The 22434-nt window shown below is 32.9% G+C and overlaps 1 protein-coding gene and 1 long non-coding RNA gene across 4 annotated transcripts; one reads left to right on the top strand and one right to left on the bottom strand.

The window, feature by feature from the left end:
* The first annotated feature begins 12767 nt into the window (after positions 1–12767).
* LOC133704949 (protein DETOXIFICATION 29-like) lies at positions 12768–18629 on the top strand. 2 transcript variants are annotated; one of them, XM_062130021.1, is made up of 8 exons: positions 12770–13307; positions 13547–14088; positions 14203–14289; positions 16764–16820; positions 16940–17178; positions 17304–17422; positions 18114–18200; positions 18309–18629. In XM_062130021.1, exons 1-8 carry the CDS (start codon positions 12975–12977, stop codon positions 18381–18383), a joined length of 1539 nt encoding a protein of 512 aa, XP_061986005.1. In that variant the 5' UTR covers positions 12770–12974; the 3' UTR covers positions 18384–18629. The 2 variants fall into 2 exon arrangements, with proteins under 2 accessions (XP_061986006.1, XP_061986005.1); XM_062130022.1 differs by lacking the exon at positions 16764–16820 and having other exon boundaries at positions 12768–13307.
* A 470-nt stretch (positions 18630–19099) lies between these two features.
* Positions 19100–21956, bottom strand: LOC133704551 (uncharacterized). 2 transcript variants are annotated; one of them, XR_009844087.1, is made up of 6 exons: positions 21872–21956; positions 21334–21495; positions 20566–20600; positions 19668–19748; positions 19250–19360; positions 19100–19130 (listed from the first exon to the last, which is right to left on the bottom strand). It is a non-coding gene; the product is annotated as an uncharacterized LOC133704551 (long non-coding RNA). The 2 variants fall into 2 exon arrangements; XR_009844086.1 differs by having other exon boundaries at positions 19108–19360.
* Between the last annotated feature and the right edge of the window lie 478 nt (positions 21957–22434).

Here is a 22434-nt window from a genome sequence, read left to right as displayed (position 1 = left end):
TGAAGCTATAGATGCCATCATAAGGTGAGACTAGTATATAATGGTCGAGGTCTAGGTCGATATACTGGATTAAACATGGGATACATAGGAGTCATCATCTGTGGAGCCACATGTGACGACATAGATGAAGCTATAGATGCCGACATTCCTTAGTCCATATTTGATGCCCAAGTTTGGTATCCCGTGTTACTAAGAATTTTTTTGATAGAAGTTATCTCCTGTTGTAGTGATAAAATATGACCATCTCTTTTCTTTATTTGCTCCTTCAATGCCTTAATTGATGAACTAGGAGGTATTGACTTCATCGTATAAGATTGTGATGAAGCACTTGTACTAACCATAAATTTTGGCATACCAAGTGCACCATATATTTTACCCTTTGTAATTCCTCCTACAGTCATACACCAAGTTGCTCTATCAAATGAAGGATGATTTTCCTAATCAGTTTCCTATCTTGAAATCATTTTTTTTTGTAATTCTCCTACAATAAAATTAAATATAATAATAAATTCATTTTAATTTTAAATAATAATTAAATTACATAAAAAAAGTACTTACAACAACTTGTTTAAACTTGTTATCTATGAAGGTTCTAGGCTGCTTATAAACATCTTCTTCCATAAAAAAACCTTTTGATTTTTACACCTAACATAAGGACATTTAATTTTACCTCCAGATACATTTTCATCAATTGAAAATGCAAAATTAAAAAATCTTAATACACCCACAATAAATTCTGGATAGATATGATCATCTTTACTACGACGATATCAATCATCCATATTAATCTAATTAACATAATTAAAACCAACAAAAATTTAGAATATTATTTAATATATTTCTTAATCTATATATAAAACTTTATATAATAAATTATTAAAATAACTTCATTAATAACTAGCTCATAAGTTATAAAAGGAAAAGATATGAAAACTTGCAATAAAAGAAAACATAACAACATTGAAATACTGCATAAAGTTGTAGTATAATTAAGTAGTTGGAATTGTGTGAAAAGAGGAAAGATAATATGTTGTTTTGATTGTCTTATAGATTAATAAAATTAGTAAAATTATATAGGTAGAATAACTAGCTAATTAGGATACACCAAACAACTACTCTGTTTATTATTTCCCATTATCATTTTTTTTCTTCAGCTTTAGTAATCTAGACTCTTCTATTGAAAAAAAAATATATAATCGTTTGCATTGTCAAGTAATATTGTAAAAATGAAGTTTTCATGCAAACACATGCCACAATTATTTTTTTAACCAACAATTAAATATTTATTTGATCAATAATTTATTACTTAAGATCATCACATTAAATAAAGAAATAATGACAAACTAAAATAAAATTATGCCTATCTAATCTATGGTCGTTGAACTGCACAACACACAAAATAACAACTTCTCTTTCAAAGAAGTGTAGTATAAACAAAAAAGACACTTTGGAGACAAATTACACCATTATTAGCAAACAAACACCAAGATTCAATGACCATGCAATTTTTCTATGAACAAAGTCATCTTCTAAAATTTATAAAAAGTTTTAAGCTACATTAACAAGCCTGGAGGACCTAATATACACAACCCAAAAACTTGGCAACTCTAAATGCAAATAAGTAATGTGATGTGATGGGTTCAACAATCTAAAATTAAAAAAAAAATTGAGCAAGAATAGTAGTGTTAAGAAATTAAAAAAGTAAATCAGCCTGTAATGAGATTTGCATTACAAGTTGCCAAAGGAAATACAAAACAAGAGATTCTTGGAAATAAATGCATGTCCACGTGGATATACCTTGTAGTTAGTTACTATCCAACACATTATATTTGTCAACGCATCACATACAATACCACCGCCACAATTATAAAATCATCACGAATGCTAATATCCCAAGCTTGCTTAACATACATAACAATCAACAAGTTTTGAACAACTTAGATATTTGCTACAATTCTGAGCATATAGGACAAAGACCATAAAAGTAACTTTTTCAAAACATGAAATCTAAAAAAGGTACACAAGTCAAGATCATTTACCCTTCTACATTAATTGGACCATCTGTTGAAGTCAAATTCAACACATATCCACGATTATATAGAGGCACAGAATTACCATGTAGAAGAATTAAATTATTGTCCTATTGTTTCCTTACTTGGTTCTCAATCCAGAAGGACTACAAATAAGAAGTAACTCATTAAATGAAAAACTAAATGAAAAGCAAAGACATGAAATCCTAATTTTCAACCTCTTTAGTGAAGCTAAATACAAGTAAGAAAGGAATATCATTGCACTATAATGGTTAAGGCCTTAACATCTGCGCTATAATGAATAAAGTGGACAATCAAGAGTGCAAATTTCTGGTCAAAACAGGATGAGAAAGGTAAAAAATTGATGATGATGAACAATTTCACTCTCTTTGCTCTGCTTTGTTTAACACTACTAAACAAGAATAATTTCATTGGAGAAAAAATGATAAAGAAGATGAGAGAAAATGATGTAGTGTGCAAAAAATTGTTAACCAACGCCAAACAACTTTCATAGCACGTGAGTAAAGTCCAAGATCTAACTTTTATTTACGGGTCTATCACACATTACCCATATTTCTCCTCTGAAAAACCACACACATACACCCAACAAAATAAAAAAACCAAAACCCCGGAAAAAGCCTCACTACCTAACTAAGCAATAATGGAATCGTCACAAAACCATGAAGATAAAGAACATTACATTAAGAATTTGAAACATTAACCTTGAGAAAAAAATGGTTTTAATAGGGGAAGACTTGTCACATGCCGCAAGTACTAACATAACAGGAGATGATGAACAAGCATTAACAGGAGATGAAGAACGAGCACGAACAAAAGGGTAACAATTTGAATCAGTGGTCATAACAGGAAATCACCAAGACGACCAAACGCGCCGTTTTACTTTTTATTTCATAATGTGTCAAGGGACACATGTAATAAAGTCTGTTATCCGTACTATTTAGGACACACAATTTGTGTGTTTAAATTGGTTTGTAACAGAATAGAAAAACAAAGAAAAACAATACACAATGAATGCGTGAATAGAGAAATTCAAGTAAATTGCTCCTATTCTATCCAAGTTTCCTTCATTTCCCTTTTTCATTTGTTGATCTTGATATCTGTTGTTTATTATTCATCTCCAGCCATTCATCCATCTTTGTTTTTAGTGATGGTTGGTAGCAATTCTAATCGAATCGTAACAAGTGGTATCAGAGCCAACCTTTCTTAGATTGGGAACATGGCACCTGACACAAGAACAACAAAAATTAAAAAGCTTGAGGATTCTATTGATTTAGAAAAAAGAAAAGCTAACCACAAGTATGATTATCTAGTTACTCTCATGAAGGACCAAAGCCAAAAGCTGGACCATACCACAAACAATCATAAAGCTTAAATTGGGGACATAAAGAAATTGCTCAACGGCCTGATGCAATAACTAAAGTTTGTTATGCAAAGATTTCCCCTCACCTAAGAAAAATCCAGCCAAGACAGAGAAAAGCATGCTACTCATTAGAATGAATCAACATTCAGGCCTAACTACTCCACTAAAGGAAGGCCAGCTGTTTATAAGGTACACTGACCTAAATATCTCTTTCAAGTGTTTAAGGGTGAAGATGTGCATAGATGGTTATACAAATACAATCAGTATTTTGAGATAGAGGACATTGATGACTTAGAGAAACTGAAACTAATCTCTTATTAATTAAACGACATAGCCTCATGTTGGTACCAAAAGAAGCCTGAATAATTAGAGAGTGAGATGAGATGGGTATGTAGAAGCTCTTTGCTATAGGTTCAGGGACAAAAAGACCCAATGAAAGATTTGATAGACTTGAAACAAGCAAGGACTTTGAAGAGTTATATTCACGACTTCGATGTTCTATGGAATAAGGCTGGTATTGGGGAGAAGCAAGCTTTAGTCATCTTCTTAGAAGATCTGAAATTGGAAATAAAGAACACCGTGAAAATGTTTGAACCCAAAGACCTTAAACAAGCCTACAACCTTGCTAGATTGCATGCAAATACTTTAACCCACAGATAAACTTATGTGTATCTGCCAAAACACTCAGTATCCACCACTTCCCACAACCTTCCACTAAAAACCATACAACAACCAAACACTACTACTACCAACTTCCCTACAGCAATCAATTTACCAAAAAGTAACCTTACTTATTGGCCAAACAACATTACTCCAAACTCATTCAAAAAGAATTTCATTAAACCCCTCAAATCTATAAAAAAAAACCAGGAGTTTGAAGAACATAGATTGAAGGGATTTTTTTTATGTGATGACAAATTCATGCTGAGTTATAGATGCAGAAATAAACGATAATATTCTATGCGTATTTTAGAAGGAAAAGGAAGGGAGTCAACCCATAAATTTGAGACCCTACAGGTGTTCAAGGCTGCAAAAAGATGTGTTAGAAAAGATGTTAGATGAAATGTTGGGAACATGAACTATAAGGCCTAGCAAAAACACCTTTACCTCGTTAGTGGTGCTGGTTAAAAAAAAAAAAGATTCCACTTGGAGGCTATGTGTGGATTATAGAGCTTTGAACAAACTCACGATCAAGGACAAGTACCTCATTCAAGTGGTTGAAGAGTTACTTAAGGAACTAATGGGACATCTACAACCCATTATAAACACTTACAAACTATTTTCGACTTGTTGAGAATACACCAGCTAGTTGTGAAAGCAAGTAAATGTAGCTGTGACAACGAGCAAGTCGAATACTTGGGCCATATTATATCTAAATATAGAGTTGCTATTGACCCTAACAAAATCAAAGCTATACTCGACTAGCCACTGCCTAGGAACCTGAGGCAATTGAGAGGATTTTTAGGGTTTATGGGTTACTATCGAAGATTTGTTAAGGGGTATAAGTTCGTTTGTAAACCTTTGACACAACCAAGGTTGTCAATTCCGTTCCGTTCCGTCCGGAATGGCCGAAACATTCCATACCAATTCAAAAAACGAAACAAAACGGAACAAATTTCATCTCATTTTAAATCTCGGTCCGTTCCGGATTTTTCGGCTAAATTCCGCCCGAAACGTTCCGGTTCCATTCCACATGTTCCGTTCCGCTCTTGAAAAGCCATTGAATCAAATTGAACCTTATTCAATTTTATTAATTAAACCACCCAATTATAAAAAGCTCTTTTTTATTACTATTTTCTATAACAATGATATTAATAATAACATTGAAAATTATTATTACTATTTTCATTAACAATGATATTAATTTTTTAAAATTAGATTTATCACTAATATATATGGTTTATATTCATGTTGTTTTTTTCATGTTTATACTTTGTAGGAATTTGAGCAAAATAAGGGATGCTTTAGATTTCATTAGCCTTAATAACATTGACCTAACTTTATATTTTAAATATTTGTGTTAAAACATTTTATTTTCATAATATTTTGATATTTTGTTTAAGTTGAATTACTTTAAGTTAAAGATCTATTTAATCTTGACTATTTAGAAATTTTTTAAATTTTGAAATTATATTTGTTTGGCATTGTGTTTGTATTGCATAATTTATAATTAATTTATCTTGAATTTGAATTATGTTTGTTGAATATATATATATATATATATATATATATATATATATATATATATATGAACAGTACAACCCCGAAACGGCACGCCGAAACACTCCGAAACTGAAACATTCCGTTCCAATTGAAAAAACGAAACACCTACCGAAACGGAATTGACAACCTTGGACACAACTATTAAAAAAGGATGTTTTTGGCTGGAGTCATGAGGCTACCAATGCGTTTAACTTGCTCAAGGAATTGATGACTAATCCTCCGGTCCTATCCTTACTAGACTTAAATAAACTATTTGTTGTAGAAACATATGCATTCATGGTTGGTGTGGGGGTAGTTCTTATGTAAGAAGGTCACCCTATTACATACATCAGCAAATCTCTAAGCCCTAAACAATAAGCTATATCTGTCTATGAAAAGAAGATGTTGGCTATCATGCATGCAATTAACAAATGGAAGCACTACCCGCGGGGAACACATTTTAACATTCGCACAGACCACATGAGTCTTAAATATCTCTTGGATAAAAAAAAATTACTCCTATGTAGCATCAATGGCTAGTTAAGTTGATAGGGTATGATTACGAGATAGAGTACAGAAGAGGAAAGGAAAATGTCGCAGCAGATGCCCTCTTAAGACTTGTTAAGGGGATAAATTTTTTGTCCCAATCTGAATCCCAGTGCGGCAACCTAGTCCCGTTACTAGACTCAGCCTTCCTCCCAAGACACTCGTGTTTGCCTAAAGTCTAAGTGTTTCAAACACCCAGAGGTTTTCCCCACAACTCTTACCAATTTCGGCAATCAAGAACACAAGCCAATGATCAAACACAGCATAATAACAACACAAGCAATTTACGGGAACCAACCCAGCCTTTATTAATTCATCAATAAAGGAATACACAATAACAATGTGTATGTGCTATGCACAATCCGATCTGCATACTATATACGTTTAGGCCCTATGTAATATACCTACATACAATGAAAGTTACACATAAAATTACCCCTGACAGATTAACTCCCTCTAGACAACCCATTTCAAAGACAACCAACTGCCTCGTAACTGCCCATAAGTAACTTCCTTGGTCTGCCACCCAACAAACCAAACTGCCTAAACTGATTTCCCAAGCTGCCAGCCCTCACGTGCAACTCAAGATATCTTAGACAGTCCATCGTCTAAGTCTAGCATGGTGCGAAGCATGAGCCCGCTATTTGCACACACCCATTATACTCGCTGCCAAAATCTGCACTGCCCACGCATACTGCCCCTGCACTTGCGTGATGCCACTGCCTAGTAGCGACCCGTTGGTGCGCCCTTGCACCTAAGGCTGTGACAAAGCTCCCCTACCAGAAGGAGTCGACGCCCTCTTCGAATCAGTCCTAAGATAGTCCTGCACCAAGTCTTCAAACTGCCATAAGTCAGTGTCTCTTTTCCACGAAACCTCCTCACCATCTGCCCATTTCATAAGAAATTCATTCCGTTGATTTTTCTTTTGCTGACCAAGTCTCCTATGGTCCAAAATCTTCATGATTCCCCGCTCAAATTGCTTCTGAATCGTAAGTGGAGCCCTCAGTGATTTACCCCTTTCCGAATCCTCAAGATCTTCGTGAAAAGGCTTAAGATAGCTAACATGGAATGTGGGATGAAGCTTTAACCTTTCTAGTAGCTTCAGCCTACATAGAGAAGGCCATCATCCAGCCAATACCTTCACACAGTCCCCTCCCGTACGAGATCAACTAACTTGACATAAGCTGCATCTTCCACGGTTGTTTCCTCCGTCTCTTCCAATATCATGGAGGAAATTACAAGGTCTTGACAAGAATATCCACATTTACTAATTGTCATTCAAGACCTAAAAACTACTCTAGGGTCACATCCTCATTACACCTGGGTTAATGGCCACCTCAATAGGAATGGTAAGATTGTGGTAGGACATGATTTAGAACTACAATCTTTGTTGATTTCATTATATCACAACTCCGTTGTGGGATTCCATTCAGGAGTTACTGCCACTGTAAAGAAGGTAGGAAGCTTGTTCTATTGGAAGGGGCAACAGAAGCACATCCGTCAGTTTGTTAGAGAATGCCCAAACTACCAGAAGAACAAACATGAAAATATAAACACACCTGGAGACCATGTGTATCTTAAGCTACAACACTACAAACAACAATAAGTGGTTTGTGTATCATCACATAAATTATCAACTAAGTTTCTCGACCCCTACCTAATGATTGATAGGGTCGGTAAGGTGGCATACATGCTGGAGCTTCCACCCTTCTCTGCCAATTATCATGTGTTTCATGTTTCCCAACTCAAGAGGCATGTAGGGCACTAACTAGTGTAGAGTACGTAGCTAAAAATGCCTCAGGTCTTATAATTACAACCACAAACAACAATGGATAGAATAATCGCAAAGAGGAAGAATCAAGCAGTTACCCAAGTGCTAATTCATTGGAAGGGCCTCTCACCTGCAAATGATACTTAGGAGTTTGCGGACAAAATAACGTGTTTTCCTGACTTTAACCTTGAGGATAGGGTGATTTTAATAGGAGAAGACTTGTCACATGTCACAAATACTAACATAATAGGAGATGATGAACAAGCATTGACAGGAGATGAAGAACAAGCACGAATAGAGGGTTAACAATTTGAATCAGTGGTCATAGCTGGAAATCACCAAGACGACCAAACACACCATTTTACTTTTTATTTCATAATGTGTCAAGGGATACGTGTAATAAAGCCTCTTATCCCTACTATTCAGGACAAACAATTTATGTGTTTAAATTGGTTTGTATCAGAATAGAAAAGCAAAGAAAAACAATACATAATGAATGTGTGAAGAGAGAAATTCGGGTGAATTACTCTCATTCAATCCAAGTTTCCTTCCTTTTCCTTCTTCATATGTTGATCTTGGTATCTGTTGTTTATTATTCATCTCCAGCCATTCATCCATCTCTGTTTTCAGTGATAATTGGCAGCAATTTTATTCAAATTATAACAGGACGCCTTAGGAGCACAAATTCATGGAAAGAATTTAAAAAAGTGACGAAGATGGGGTTTTTAGAGAAGGAATAGAAAGGGATATATAGGTTAATTAGGGTTCTTTTGGAGAATGAAAGGTTTTTCTCTTGAGATTGGTATTTGCAGTGTAAGCTTTTTTTTTTTTTTTGCAAGGAATACATGTGCCAATTAATTATTAACATGTCATTATTGTTTATTTGTTTTTATATAAAAGTCAAAGTCTAATCTTTTCTTTTTATCAGTAACGAGTTTTTTCATTGTAAATTTTATGCAACCATACTAACAACAGAAAATTCATTGCTGATTTTTAATATATTAATTTATTTTTTTAGTAACTGATTATGCGTTACTAAATCCGATGCTAATATTAAAAAATTAATATATATGTAATCGATTACTAATATGTTGCTAAAGTTGCATCTAAATTATTTTGTTACTAACATCTGATGCTATTGAATCTTTTTTTTTAGTAGTGTATCCACACTTCATTTTCTAGCTACACACTCTATTAAAGTTTTTTGTAGTGCAAAAGGGACAATTTAGGGTGCATTTGTTTCTTGGAAAGTGGTTTTTTTTTTTTTGGAAACCACTTTTCAAACTTTTCTGTGTTTGTTTGCCATTAAGAAAGTTGGTCAACGAAAAACACTTTCCAGTCAAAGAAAAATTTAGTTTGGTTTCCAGGAAAGTGTTTTCCTTTTATTTTGGGCGGAAAACACTTTCCGAAAGTTGTGAAAAATTTAGAAATGTTATATTATTTGCTGATTATTTCAAATTTGGTTCTCAAACTTTTGATTGCTATATATATTTTGTTTTGAATATTTGTTTTTCAATTTCATCCTTTAGAATTTAATTTTTATATTAACTTTGTTCCTAATTTTATAATTGTTATTTGCTTTTCCCTTATCATTTTTTAATTGAATTTTTTTATTATCAAATTTGGTCATCATTCTTTTTATTATTACTTATTTTATTTAAAATAATTTATGAAATGTTAATTATTATTATTTTAATTTCTTCATCTTTTAGTTTTTTTTATATTTGATCTCTATTATTTTGATTATTATTTATTTTATTTGAGATAATTTATGAAATTATATTTTTTTTCAATTTCATTCTCATTCAGCCTTTTAATTTGTAAGATTTATTCCTTATTATTTTAATAAACTTGAAAAAAATAAAATATTAATAAGTTATTTTTCAGCTCATTTTCCATGACATAACAAAACACTGGAAAGTGTTTTTCAACTTATTTTTCATTACACTACCAAACATCGGAAAATAATTCACTTTTCCGGAATTCACTTTTTTGGAATTTATTTTCCAAAAGAAAACTACTTCCCAGCAAACAAACAGGTCTTAGTATTGTTGTTGGATCTTGACTTTTTTTTTTTGCTTTTAGATTATAATTTTAAAAAATATATATAATTTTAATATATTTCTTAAAAAAAAACACCCTTAGCATCCTAAATACTACAATCCTAAATGACACTTATTTACAGGAAAAAAATCACTGTTGGTCCGTGTTTTCATAATTTGGTCAGATTAAACTTCTACTAATAATTTGGTCACACCATCTTGTATTTTCGTTTATCGGTCATCTGAGACTCTCTTTGGTAATTTCTGATTGTCGACCATGAATCTTCAGTTGACCTGAGGAAGGCCAACGACACGCTGATAGCAAGGTTGTCAATTCCGTTTCGTTTCGCCTGGAATGGCCAAAACATTCCATACCAATTCAAAAAACGGAACAAAACGGAACAAATTTCATCTCATTTTAAATCTCGGTCCGTTTCGGATTTTTCGGCTAAATTCCGCTCGGAACGTTCCGGTTTCATTCCACATGTTTCATTCCGCTCTTGAAAAGTCATTGAATCAAATTGAACCTTGTTCAATTTCATTAATTAAATCATCCAATTATGAAAAGCTCTTTTTCATTACTATTTTCAATAACAATGATATTAATAATAATATTGAAAATTATTATTACTATTTTCATTAACAATGATATTAATTTTTTAAAATTAGATTTATCACTAATAAATATTATTTATATTCATGTTGTTTTTTCATATTTATATACAAGAGATGCTTTAGATTCCATTAGCCTTGATAACATTGACTTAACTTTATATTTAAAATATTTGTGTTAAAACATTTTACTTTCATAATATTTTGATATTTTGTATAAGTTGAATTACTTTAAGTTAAAAATCTATGTAATCTTGACTATTTAGAAATATTTTAAATTTTAAAATTATATTTGTTTGGCATTGTGTTTGTATTGCATAATTTATAATTAATTTGTCTTAAATTTGAATTATGTTTGTCTTAAATTTGAATTATGTTTGATATATATATATATATATATATATATATATATATATATATAAACAGTATAGCCTCGAAACGACACGCCGAAACACTTTGAAACTGAAACATTTCATTCCAATTGAAAAAACAAAACATCTACCGAAACGGAATTGACAACCTTAACTGATAGTGCTATATATGACTAGATTAAATATAAGAACATGGAAATTAAATAATAATTCTTAAAATCACAAGAACTAATTAGTTACAAAGAGAAGATGATGTTGGCTCAATTTCCGTAATGACCCAGGAGGTATGAGGCTGAATGATAGTGATTACTCAAATGTCAAGTTTTTATATATATATATATATTAATTATTATTTATTGAAAAATATTTAGATATAAATACTTCATTTATCGAGTTTTAGATATTTATATAAATATTTATTATGCAATTATTATTTATTATTTACTAAAATAAAATAGTAATATGTGTGTGTGTATATTATATTAGTTTAAAAAAATATAAAAGCTATATGAATATATCAATATAATAAAAAAATATTTTAGGTTGGATTTAAGTTGAGAATGAGTTGGATAATATTTATCTAATGAATAAAATAATTATTTATATAATACGTGGAAATCGGATTGATTCTGGCCTTAGTCCGAATCGAAGAGGCGGATTCTTATAAGTACACATAGAACAATGCTGACGTGGGAAATCATAAACCATTACAGATTCAACCACGTGATTGCTGACATTAATTTGGATCCCAACCATCGGACGGAGGAGCCTACCCCATGACAATATCCCCAGTGGCTCAAAAACTCCTACATGTTGGCATCACCTTAAATTCCATGTATTATTACATACTTACTTCGGCCAAGTGGCCTCCTTGTTTTACATCGAGGGTAAGATGAGTTGTCGAAGTCGTGTTTTTACAATTTAAATTTGTTTTTTTATTTTCTAAAAATTAATTTTTATATTTCTGATTATTTTTATATATTAATATTAAAAATAATTTTAAAAAATATAATAAATATTATTTTAATATATTTCTAAATAAAAAAACACTAATACCTTCTAAACAATCTCTAATTCTAATTCACATCCATGATCCAATCAATTATTGGGGACAGAAGCTTCTTTTCGTTATTATTATACTCTTATGAAGAACCACTAATCAATTATATATATAGAAACGTATTGAACTCCATTAAAATTGGCCCGACATGGATAATATAAACTTCATTAATTTTTTATTTTATTTTTAAAGTTATATACTTGTCATCGTAAACTTTCTTGATTTATACTTCATGTATATATAATACATCTAGCTTTGTGTTCCAATCAATAATTTTTTTTTAATTTTCTGTTTTTTAAATTTAAATTTAACAATTCAAATAAGAGAGTAAAGGGTGAGAGGCTAATGATTTGATGATGTGACTGGATAGCTTGACGTAGTTGTTTTTAATGATATTGGTTCATTTTTAACACTTGATGTTGAAATTAAACTTCCATATAATATTTTTTAAAAACAAACTTCCATATAATTATTTTCCGCATAGGGACGACAAAATTAAGGATTACCGAATGTCATTTGTTTTTTTGAAGTTTCGTTTGAATATTTCTATAAACATTTTTTAGTAATATGTTTTATATTCATCCTTACATAGATAATAGATATAAAAAAATGTGCCTGTATGTAATTTCTATTTTCAAAATTTATTCTAAAATTATTTTAAAAACAAATTTATTTTATATTTCATCTCTGTTTCTTCGTGTTTGTATCTTTTTATTTGTATTTTATCCCGCAGTACCGATAAAACACAACAATATATGTCATATATATTATGTGTTCTATCCTGCAATATTGACCAGACACATCGATAAACGCCAAGAAAGAGTTGACGAACTTACCGAGAACAGAGATCTTTCCAGGGAGATGCTGTCGGAATTACAACACTATATAAGCTCTTCAAGCAGTCCATACAAATGACTCGGTCCTCTCTTTACTGAAAAAGAAAACAAAGAGATCGAAGAATGGAGGGTGGCAGGCAACCACTTCTCTCCCCACAAAACGATCACCAGAATCGAGACCAGCACTTACGATCAACAAACTCCTCCATCGCCTCCTCCTTCACTCCTGATCCTGATGACATCCCTCTAATCAACAGTGTCCGTGATTTCTCTATAGAATTCTGTAGAGAGTCCAAGAAGCTATGGTATCTTGCCGGCCCTGCCATCTTCACCACCTTGTGCCAGTACTCCCTTGGTGCTATCACTCAGCTTCTTGCTGGACATGTTGGCACGCTGGATCTAGCTGCTGTCTCTGTTGAGAATTCTGTCATTGCTGGATTCTCTTTTGGTATCATGGTATATAACTAACAGCTACCTATACATGTAGTAACAATTAAGCATACAATTGTTTTTTTGATCGCTTACAATATGCCTGTATTTTATTTTGGACCCTATTTAATTCATGCTGAAAGTATATATGCCCATACGCATAGCTAGGTACTAGGTAGCACCTTTTTATGTGTGTATATATAATATTGGTAATATTTTGTTACAACTTTTGATTGATGAGTAATATTTGATCATTGAATCTGCAGCTTGGCATGGGGAGTGCCTTGGAAACCCTTTGTGGACAAGCGTATGGAGCAGGGCAGCTTGATATGCTAGGAATCTATATGCAAAGATCTTGGGTCATACTTAATGCCACAGCTGTTATACTTACCCTTTTATATATCTTTGCTGGGCCATTTTTGAAGCTTATCGGTCAGACAGCAGAGATATCACAGGCGGCAGGGATGTTCTCGGTGTGGATGATACCACAGCTATTTGCTTATGCAATGAACTTTCCAATTGCAAAGTTCTTACAATCTCAAAGCAAGATGATGGTTATGGCTGCTATAGCGGCAGTGGCCCTAGTTTTCCATGCCGTTTTCAGTTGGCTATTGATGTTGAAATTAGGCTGGGGTCTGGTGGGTGCAGCCGTGGTTCTAAACGCGTCATGGTGGTTCATAGTGATTGCTCAACTGTTGTATATTTTTAGTGGAACTTGCGGGGAAGCATGGACCGGACTTTCTTGGAAAGCTTTTCAAAATCTATGGGGATTTGTTAGGTTATCTCTGGCATCAGCTGTAATGCTTTGGTAAGAAACCCAACACAGTAGCAATTCTCTTTCTCCTTAATTGTTAATTATTACCCAATTTACAATTACAGCTAGCTTTAAGTGACTATGCTTTTGGTAAACAATTTCATGCAGCCTGGAAGTATGGTATTTCATGGCATTAATACTGTTCGCCGGATATCTAAAAAATGCTGAACTTGCAGTGGATGCCTTGTCTATAAGGTCAGTTGTTCTCCTGTTAACAGTAAACATCTCTCTCCTGCAGCATATGCTTAGTGAACTTGCATCAGCACACCCAATCTGACCCTCTTTCTGGGGCTTAAAAGTCAGGAAAGGATACGAACAATGAATAAGCTTGCCTCGTTGCTTTCGTGTCCTTATCATTGCCTCCTAACAGAACAGACCCCGCCGTTCTTGTAGAAGAAGACAAGTGCAAGTAAAATTACGTGTCTGATTTGGATTCATAATCTTTCCTTTGAAAACGTTAGAATATTGAAATATAAGTTCATCGGGTAACGCTTCCATCTTTGAAAGGAAAAAAAAATCTAATAATCTACCGTGGGCCTAGTCAAAGCAGATGACAACATGTTACGTTGACATAAACCCGGTCTTAATGGTAATTTAGATTCTTTGATTGCAGTTTTTTAAAGAGGAAGTGAAAAAAATTGACTTCTCTAGTGATAAGATAAAATAAAATTTTAAGTTTAAACTTTATGGATAGAATATATTATTATTGGAAGTGTTTTATCCTTTTAACTGGCTGATTTAACTCAACCTAATTAGTCGATTTCAGTAGATCTTTTGGAATGTTCTAATTTTTTTTAAATATTATTCATGTTAACAATGATGATTATGATAATAATAAATCTTGATTACGTTGGAGGATTAGCCCTGTGATGATGACTACGACTGATGATAGATGTGGAGTGCTAATTAAATAAATCGATTTTCTCTTATAAATCATAATTATATGTGTCGACAAATTAGTTGAATCTAGAATTAAAGTTATGGGTATAATCAATCTTGAAAAAAGATTATTAAGCCATTGTTAATGACGTTTAGGTTACCAAATTTTAGGAAAATTTCGTGATGTCGATGTTAATATATGTCATGTTTTTCCATGATAATGACATGTTAATTAGTAATAATGTTAGACGAGGTGGTGAAAAAAAAATCTTATATGGTAAATTATACATGAAAAAAATAGTACAAGTAACCATATTTTAAACTCCATACAGTGATCAAAGATCTAGAGTATATTTAATATTAAATATTAAATTAAATATAATTAAGAGTTATCTCGATTTACCAGTTAATTAATTTAAGATTAGAATGTAATTCAATTTAATATATTTTTTTAAAAATAATATTATTATTTTAAGATTAGCATGTAATCCAATTTAATATTTTTTTTAAATAATAATATTATTGAATTTTTAAAATATTACAATTTGGAATTAAAATAATTAAATCAGGAGTTGTTTTACTTAATATCACCACAATATTCTATCACTATTAGCTGTATCGCTGGTAGTTGTGCTGATAAAAGTGGTAGTTGATGATAGCTATCATACTATTAACAAATAATATATTATCTAAAGAATTTTTTTATTTATTTAAATATCACCATCATCATCCCTTACAGCAATGCTGGTGGTGGTGATAATATAGCGAGAGGAGTGTTGATTTTGAAAAAAAAATAATCCTGTTTTTATTTTTGTATTCCTTCTCTCTTGTGATAAAATGTTAAAAATAATTTTATAAAAATAAAAAAATAAAACAAAACATCATGTAAGAAAATGCTTCCTCTCCCAAATAAACATCCATTGCGATTATACAAATTTGGTTGGTTATGTTTTTTTTTTTTTATTATAACGTTAACTAGTTTTTCTATTAATATATTTTTTTTATTTTTCTTGGTGAATAATGTTTTTAATTAAAATTATTTTTTTTTATAAAAAATATTTTATGATTGTTAAAGTAAGTTAACAAAAAATATTAAAATAATATATTCATATTTTATGTGTAATTAAAATTTAAAAAAATCATAAATACAATAAAATTATGTTAAAAATCTATTTATTTATTAAAAAAAAAAAACAATATAGAATGTTGTTAGTTTCGCTAGAACCCGCTACTCCAACACACTTGCTAACCAAATAAGCTAAAGCACAAAATTATTGTAAAATGATTAAAAAATATATTAAAGTACTTAATTTATTATCCATAAGAAACCCCAGTTCTTTTAGAGTATTCAAGCAATTAGTCACTATATTTTAATAAAATTATTTAATTAGTTCTTGTAATATTAGAAACTATATATTTAATTTTTATGGTCTTGAAATCATCTAAAAGGTAGTACTTTGGTAAATTCTATGCGCCTTTTCAGTTTTCTTTGTATTCCTATCTTTTTTGAGAGATACAAAATGGAAAAGAGAAGTATATATATATATGATGGAAAATCTTGATGACTGGAACATTTTTTGAAACAAAGGACTACAAAATTAAAGATGGTAAGCACTTGTGAAGAGATTAATATTCAATTATTCTGATACTATGAAGGCTAATCAACTATTTATTATTAAACCACAAGGACTAAATTATAATTAACTTGCGATTGGAATAACCTTATTCGAATTAATAGTCTCAACGTTTGTTAATTTGTTTTTTTTATGAACATTCGACTTAATTTGCAGCACCAACATAGTGGGTTGGGCGGTCATGATAGCCATTGGAATCAACGCAGCCATAAGGTTCGCAGCAGATACAAGCCTTTCAACATTTTACACACACACACACACACACACACATCGAAAGAAGTGGATAGAGCAGCATGATATTTGAGTTTGAACTCGTTCGTTGATGCATGCAGCGTGAGAGTGTCAAATGAACTAGGAGCTGCCCACCCAAGAACAGCAAAATTCTCTTTAGTAGTGGCCACGCTAGCTTCGCTTATGATAGGCCTCGTAATCGCACTAATTCTTGTCCTGGCACGGAACCTATACCCAGACTTGTTTACGAACGATGCTGGAGTCAAGGAACTAGTAAAGGAGCTCACTCCTCTCCTCGCTGTCTGCATCATCATCAATAATGTTCAACCAGTTCTCTCAGGTAATCAAGTTCTTACTATGTATATGTTCTGCTACGTGCATGCTTGCTTTGTACTACTTGGGTGCTGTATCTCAGGTCCGTCTCTTACAAATGGATATGGTGGTGATCTTGTTAAAATTAAACAGGGGTGGCCATTGGAGCAGGATGGCAAGCTGCTGTTGCTTATGTAAACATAGGGTGTTACTACATATTTGGAATTCCCTTGGGTCTCATTCTTGGTTATTGGCTTCAAATGGGTGTCCAGGTTAGCCTTGTAATTCCTTTTATTGTGCCGAATGTACAAAGTTGTACAATTATCATCATGTGCCATTTTTATTCAAATCACGGCTGATGAGGGAAACAAAAATCTTATCTAGCCATACTTACTAGAACTTTTGAAATCCCAGGTTACAAGTTGGCTAAATTAACCCAAGTTAATTTTAAAATAAAATTATTTTGCACAATGTTTAAATAAAAAAACTATGAGATTGATTCATTAGATGACCATGGTTAGATGTAATAGATTCAAAAGCAAACACAGGTTTTGATACTAGGTCTATTCATCTAGTTAAGGCAAGTTAGAGGTTGATTAGAAATATAGTAGTGATTGTTTTTCAAAATGTTTTTAATTTATTTATAAATACATTAAAATAATTTTTTTTAAAAAAATTTATTTTTAACATTAACAAATTAAAATAATCCAAAAATATATAAAATATTATTTTTTTTTAAAAAAATTAACCAGTCTCCATTTAGTCTCCATTTGAACCGCAATCCTAAACAAATTAATAACTACATTGTATATGATAAAAGAGATGATCGCCACCAGTTAATCATCATGCATCTCCCCTAGGTTTTCTTTAGAGAGTCACATGATCATCAAGTGGGAGGCTGATGGACGATCATAATGAATGTGTGTGCATATAATTTCTTCTGCTCTTATTGGCAATTTTCAGGGAATTTGGATTGGAATGCTGACAGGGACTGCCGTACAAACTGTCGTTCTCTTCTGGATGATTGGTAAAACCAATTGGAACACAGAGGTAAGTTTTTAATTTTTTTATTTCAAATAAATATTCAGGAAAAGTACAGCTTAAGGATATCTTTCACATCCAGGTGACCACCTGATGAATAATATTAATTAAATGCAGGCTTCTGCTGCCGAAGAGAGGATACGGAAATGGGGTGGGGAAGATGATTCCAAAAACAAAAAAGGTGAACAATAAGAGAGATCCAGGAGTGGAAGGGCCCTCATTTTGATTTGTGAATTGTTACAATTTATGGATAATTAAATTTCAAAGTATACTCCATTCTTCAATGGATGGATTGCATCAGTTTAGTTCTTTTGTTTGGAAACTAGAGAAGTTAGGGCTTCAATTTATAGCCACATGGCGTTCCGTTTCATATATACTTTTTGAAATATTATCATATGAAATAACATCATATACCAACAAATAAGAATTTCACAAATCTATGATTATAGCCACAAGAATCATGACAAATGAACATGTAACATTAATTCAAAGTAAAACTTCAGGTTCAAATGGTTTATTATCGTTTGATAGTTCATCTTTTTTTTGTCCTTTCCTGTGCAATGAAAAATAAAAAGATGATCAAGGGATTCAAGTGATGGCATGTATCTATTGTAAAAATAATGAAGAATATTTCAAGAAAAAAATTTATTTAACATTGTAAAAATAAACATAAAGTATATATAGAGCTTCTTATCTCACATTTAAAAAATAAAACCTTAATTTAGTGTTTATATAGTAAACTCTAATATGAAATTATAGCAAACGAGAAAAGGATTGTGAACTCGAGCAAATAAGATTGAACCAAGCAGAGAAAAATCTCTAATTAGCAACTAACTAGCAAGGTTCATACTTGAGAATTCAAATTAAGAGGACCCGAGAATCATACTTTGCTATCCCAAACCTTTGTTGAGCCGTGAGATAGCAGTTGAAGATTGTATTCTGTTACAGTTGGTTATAACCAACGGGAATCTTGTATAGATAATACCCAGCTAAGCTCATGTATAAATAGCAACGATTACAAGCAAATAAAGGAACTGAATCAGAAATCATTCACTTACCCATTGTTTCTCTTCTCTATTCCTCTCTTCATTATTCTTCTCTGCAAATCTTCTTATTACTTCAACCATATTCTCTGTCTCTTCTCAACATATGGTATCAGAGCCATATCACTAAAATCAAATAAAGAACATCAAGAAACTGAGTTTTCTTGAAAAAGAAAAGCAAAGTAGAAAAGATCAATCAATGGCAACAGAATCAAACAATTTTGTGCAAGCAGCAATACCAAGATTTGATGGTCATTATGACCATTGGTCTATGCTTATGGAGAACTTTCTTAAGTCCAAAGAATACTGGAGTCTAATAGAAAAAGGGATTGGTGCAGCAAGAGGAGAAGGAGTGCAATCAGCAGCACAATCAACAGCACAACAGAAAGTAATTGAAGAAGAAAAATTGAAGGATTTAAAGGTCAAGAACTACCTATTTCAAGCCATTGACAGAACCATCATTGAAACTATACTCAACAAGGAGACTTCAAAGGCCATCTGGGATTCCATGAAACTGAAATATCAAGGATCCACCAAAGTGAGACGTGCCCAGTTACAAGCACTTAGAAGAGAATTTGAAGTTCTTGGCATGAAAGAAGGGGAAAAAGTTGATGAGTACTTTACAAGAACATTAACTATTGCAAACAAAATGCAAGTGCATGGAGAAAGTATGAAGCAGAATGTAATTGTTGAGAAAATTTTAAGGTCAATGACCTCAAAATTCAATTATGTTGTCTGTTCTATTGAAGAATCTAATGATTCTTCAACCATGTCAATAGATGAACTTCAAAGCAGTCTCCTAGTTCATGAACAGAGGATGCAAGGTCAGAAAGAAGAAGAGCAGGCTTTAAACATTACTAATTCAGAGAAAATAGGAAGAAGAATTGAATACAGAACTGAAGGGAAGGGAAGATTTCGTGGTGGTTTCAGGGAAAGGGGTCGAGGAAGGGGAAGACAGCCCTACAACAAAGCCTTGATCTAGTGCTACAACTGCCAAAAACTAGGACATTTTCAATACGAATGTCCTGTTAGAAACAAAAATGACAGGAATGCATATTTTGCAGAAGTAGATGAGGAAGAAGAGATGTTATTAATAGCCTACAAAGATGAAGGGGATCGTGAAGAAGCAAAAGAAGAAGTTGTATGGATTCTTGACTCAGGTTGCAGCAATCACATGTGCAGCAACAAGGAATGGTTTTTTGAATTTGATGACAAGTTTAGAAGAACTGTAAAGCTTGGAGACAATTCAAAAATGATGGCTATGGGAAAGGGACATATCAAGCTAAACATCAAAGGAATTACACAGGTATTCACAGAGGTATACTTCATACCTGAATTAAAGAACAACCTCCTGAGCATAGGCCAGCTGCAAGAAAAACAGTTAGCAATTCTTATCAAAGATGACAAATGTAGGGTTTATCACCCTAAGAAAGGTTTGATTATGCAATCTCAAATGTCATCTAACAGAATATTTCCCATACTTGCTACTGTGATAACTCCTATGGCTAGTTGTCTACAAGCAACATCTGAAGATGTCACTAATCTATGGCACTGTCGATATGGGCATCTAAGCCTCAAGGGGCTGAAAACCTTGGTTTCAATGGAGATGGTCAAGGGTTTACCTGCACTGAATGACTCATTAAAAGTCTGTCAAGATTGCATGAAAGGAAAGCAGCATAGAGAGACATTGCCAAAGAAAAGTATGTGGAGAGCATCCAAGAAACTACAACTTGTCCATACAGATATTTGTGGACCCATTTCACCACAATCAAACAGTGGGAAAAGGTACATAATCACTTTTATAGATGATTATAGTAGAAAAACTTGGGCATATTTTCTATTACACAAATCTGAAGCACTGTCTATATTCAATAAATATAAAGTGAGTGTGGAAAAAGAAAGTGGTGAAAGAATCAGTTGTTTAAGAACTGACAGAGAGGGAGAGTTCACCTCAAGTGAATTCAATGATTTTTGCAGCACACATGGAATCAAGAGACAACTTACCACAGCATACACCCCACAGCAAAATGGGGTTGCAGAGAGAAAGAATCGCACCATAATGAATATGGTGCGCAGCATGTTATCAGGGAAGGAATTACCAAAGCAATTCTGGGCAGAGGCTGTAAATTGGTCCATCTATGTGATAAATAGAAGCCCCACCACAGCTGTTCTCAATACTACTCCTGAAGAAGCTTGGAGTAACATGAAGCCTAGTGTTGAGTGTTTCCGTGTGTTTGGATGTGTGGCTTATGCTCACATACCTGACAATCAACGCAAGAAGTTAGATGACAAAAGTTTCAAATGTGTGTGGTTAGGAGTAAGTGAAGAGTCTAAAGGGTACAGACTTTATGATCCTGTGGGAAAGAAAATCATCACTAGCAGAGATGTAGTATGTGTGGAAAATGAAAAGTGGGAGTGGGACAGAAGTGCAGAAGAGTTGAAGCATAAAGAGTTAGAATGGGCAGACATTAATGAGGAAGAAGACAGTGAGATCAGTGGAGGTTTTGAAGGTGTAAACAATCATCCTGAACATGTTGATGGTGTGCACAATGATAACTCATCAAGTAGTCTTGTAGATAGTCTACCTGATGGAATATCACAGAATGACAAGCAAGAAAGGTGCAGAAGAAAACCAACCTGGTTAACAGATTATGTGACTGATGAAGCACTATCTGAAGGAGAAGAAGAGGGAGGACATAATCTTGCAATGCTCATCTCTATAGAGGACCCTGTCACATTTGAAGAAGCAGTCAAAAGTGAAAAGTGGAGAACAGCAATGGATACAGAGATAAAGGCCATTGAAAAGAACAATACATGGGAATTAACTGTCCTACCAGCTGAAGCAAAACCTATAGGAGTGAAGTGGGTATTCAAGACCAAATTAAATGAAGAGGGAAATGTGGACAAGCACAAGGCAAGGCTTGTGGCAAAGGGGTACTCCCAAAGACAAGGAATTGACTATAATGAAGTATTCGCACCAGTAGCTAGGTGGGATACAATCAGAACTATCCTAGCATTGGCAGCTCACAAAGGCTGGTATGTTTATCAGCTGGATGTTAAGAGTGCTTTTTTGCATGGAGAGCTAGCTGAAGCCATATTTGTTGAACAACCACAAGGATTTGAGAAACAAGGAGAGGAGCATAAGGTGTACAGACTGAAAAGAGCATTATATGGACTCAAGCAAGCCCCTAGGGCTTGGT

Source organism: Populus nigra, chromosome 10 (genome assembly GCF_951802175.1).
Source record: "Populus nigra chromosome 10, ddPopNigr1.1, whole genome shotgun sequence".
Taxonomy (NCBI): domain Eukaryota; kingdom Viridiplantae; phylum Streptophyta; class Magnoliopsida; order Malpighiales; family Salicaceae; genus Populus; species Populus nigra.
This window is presented reverse-complemented; position numbering and strand designations above follow the sequence as displayed.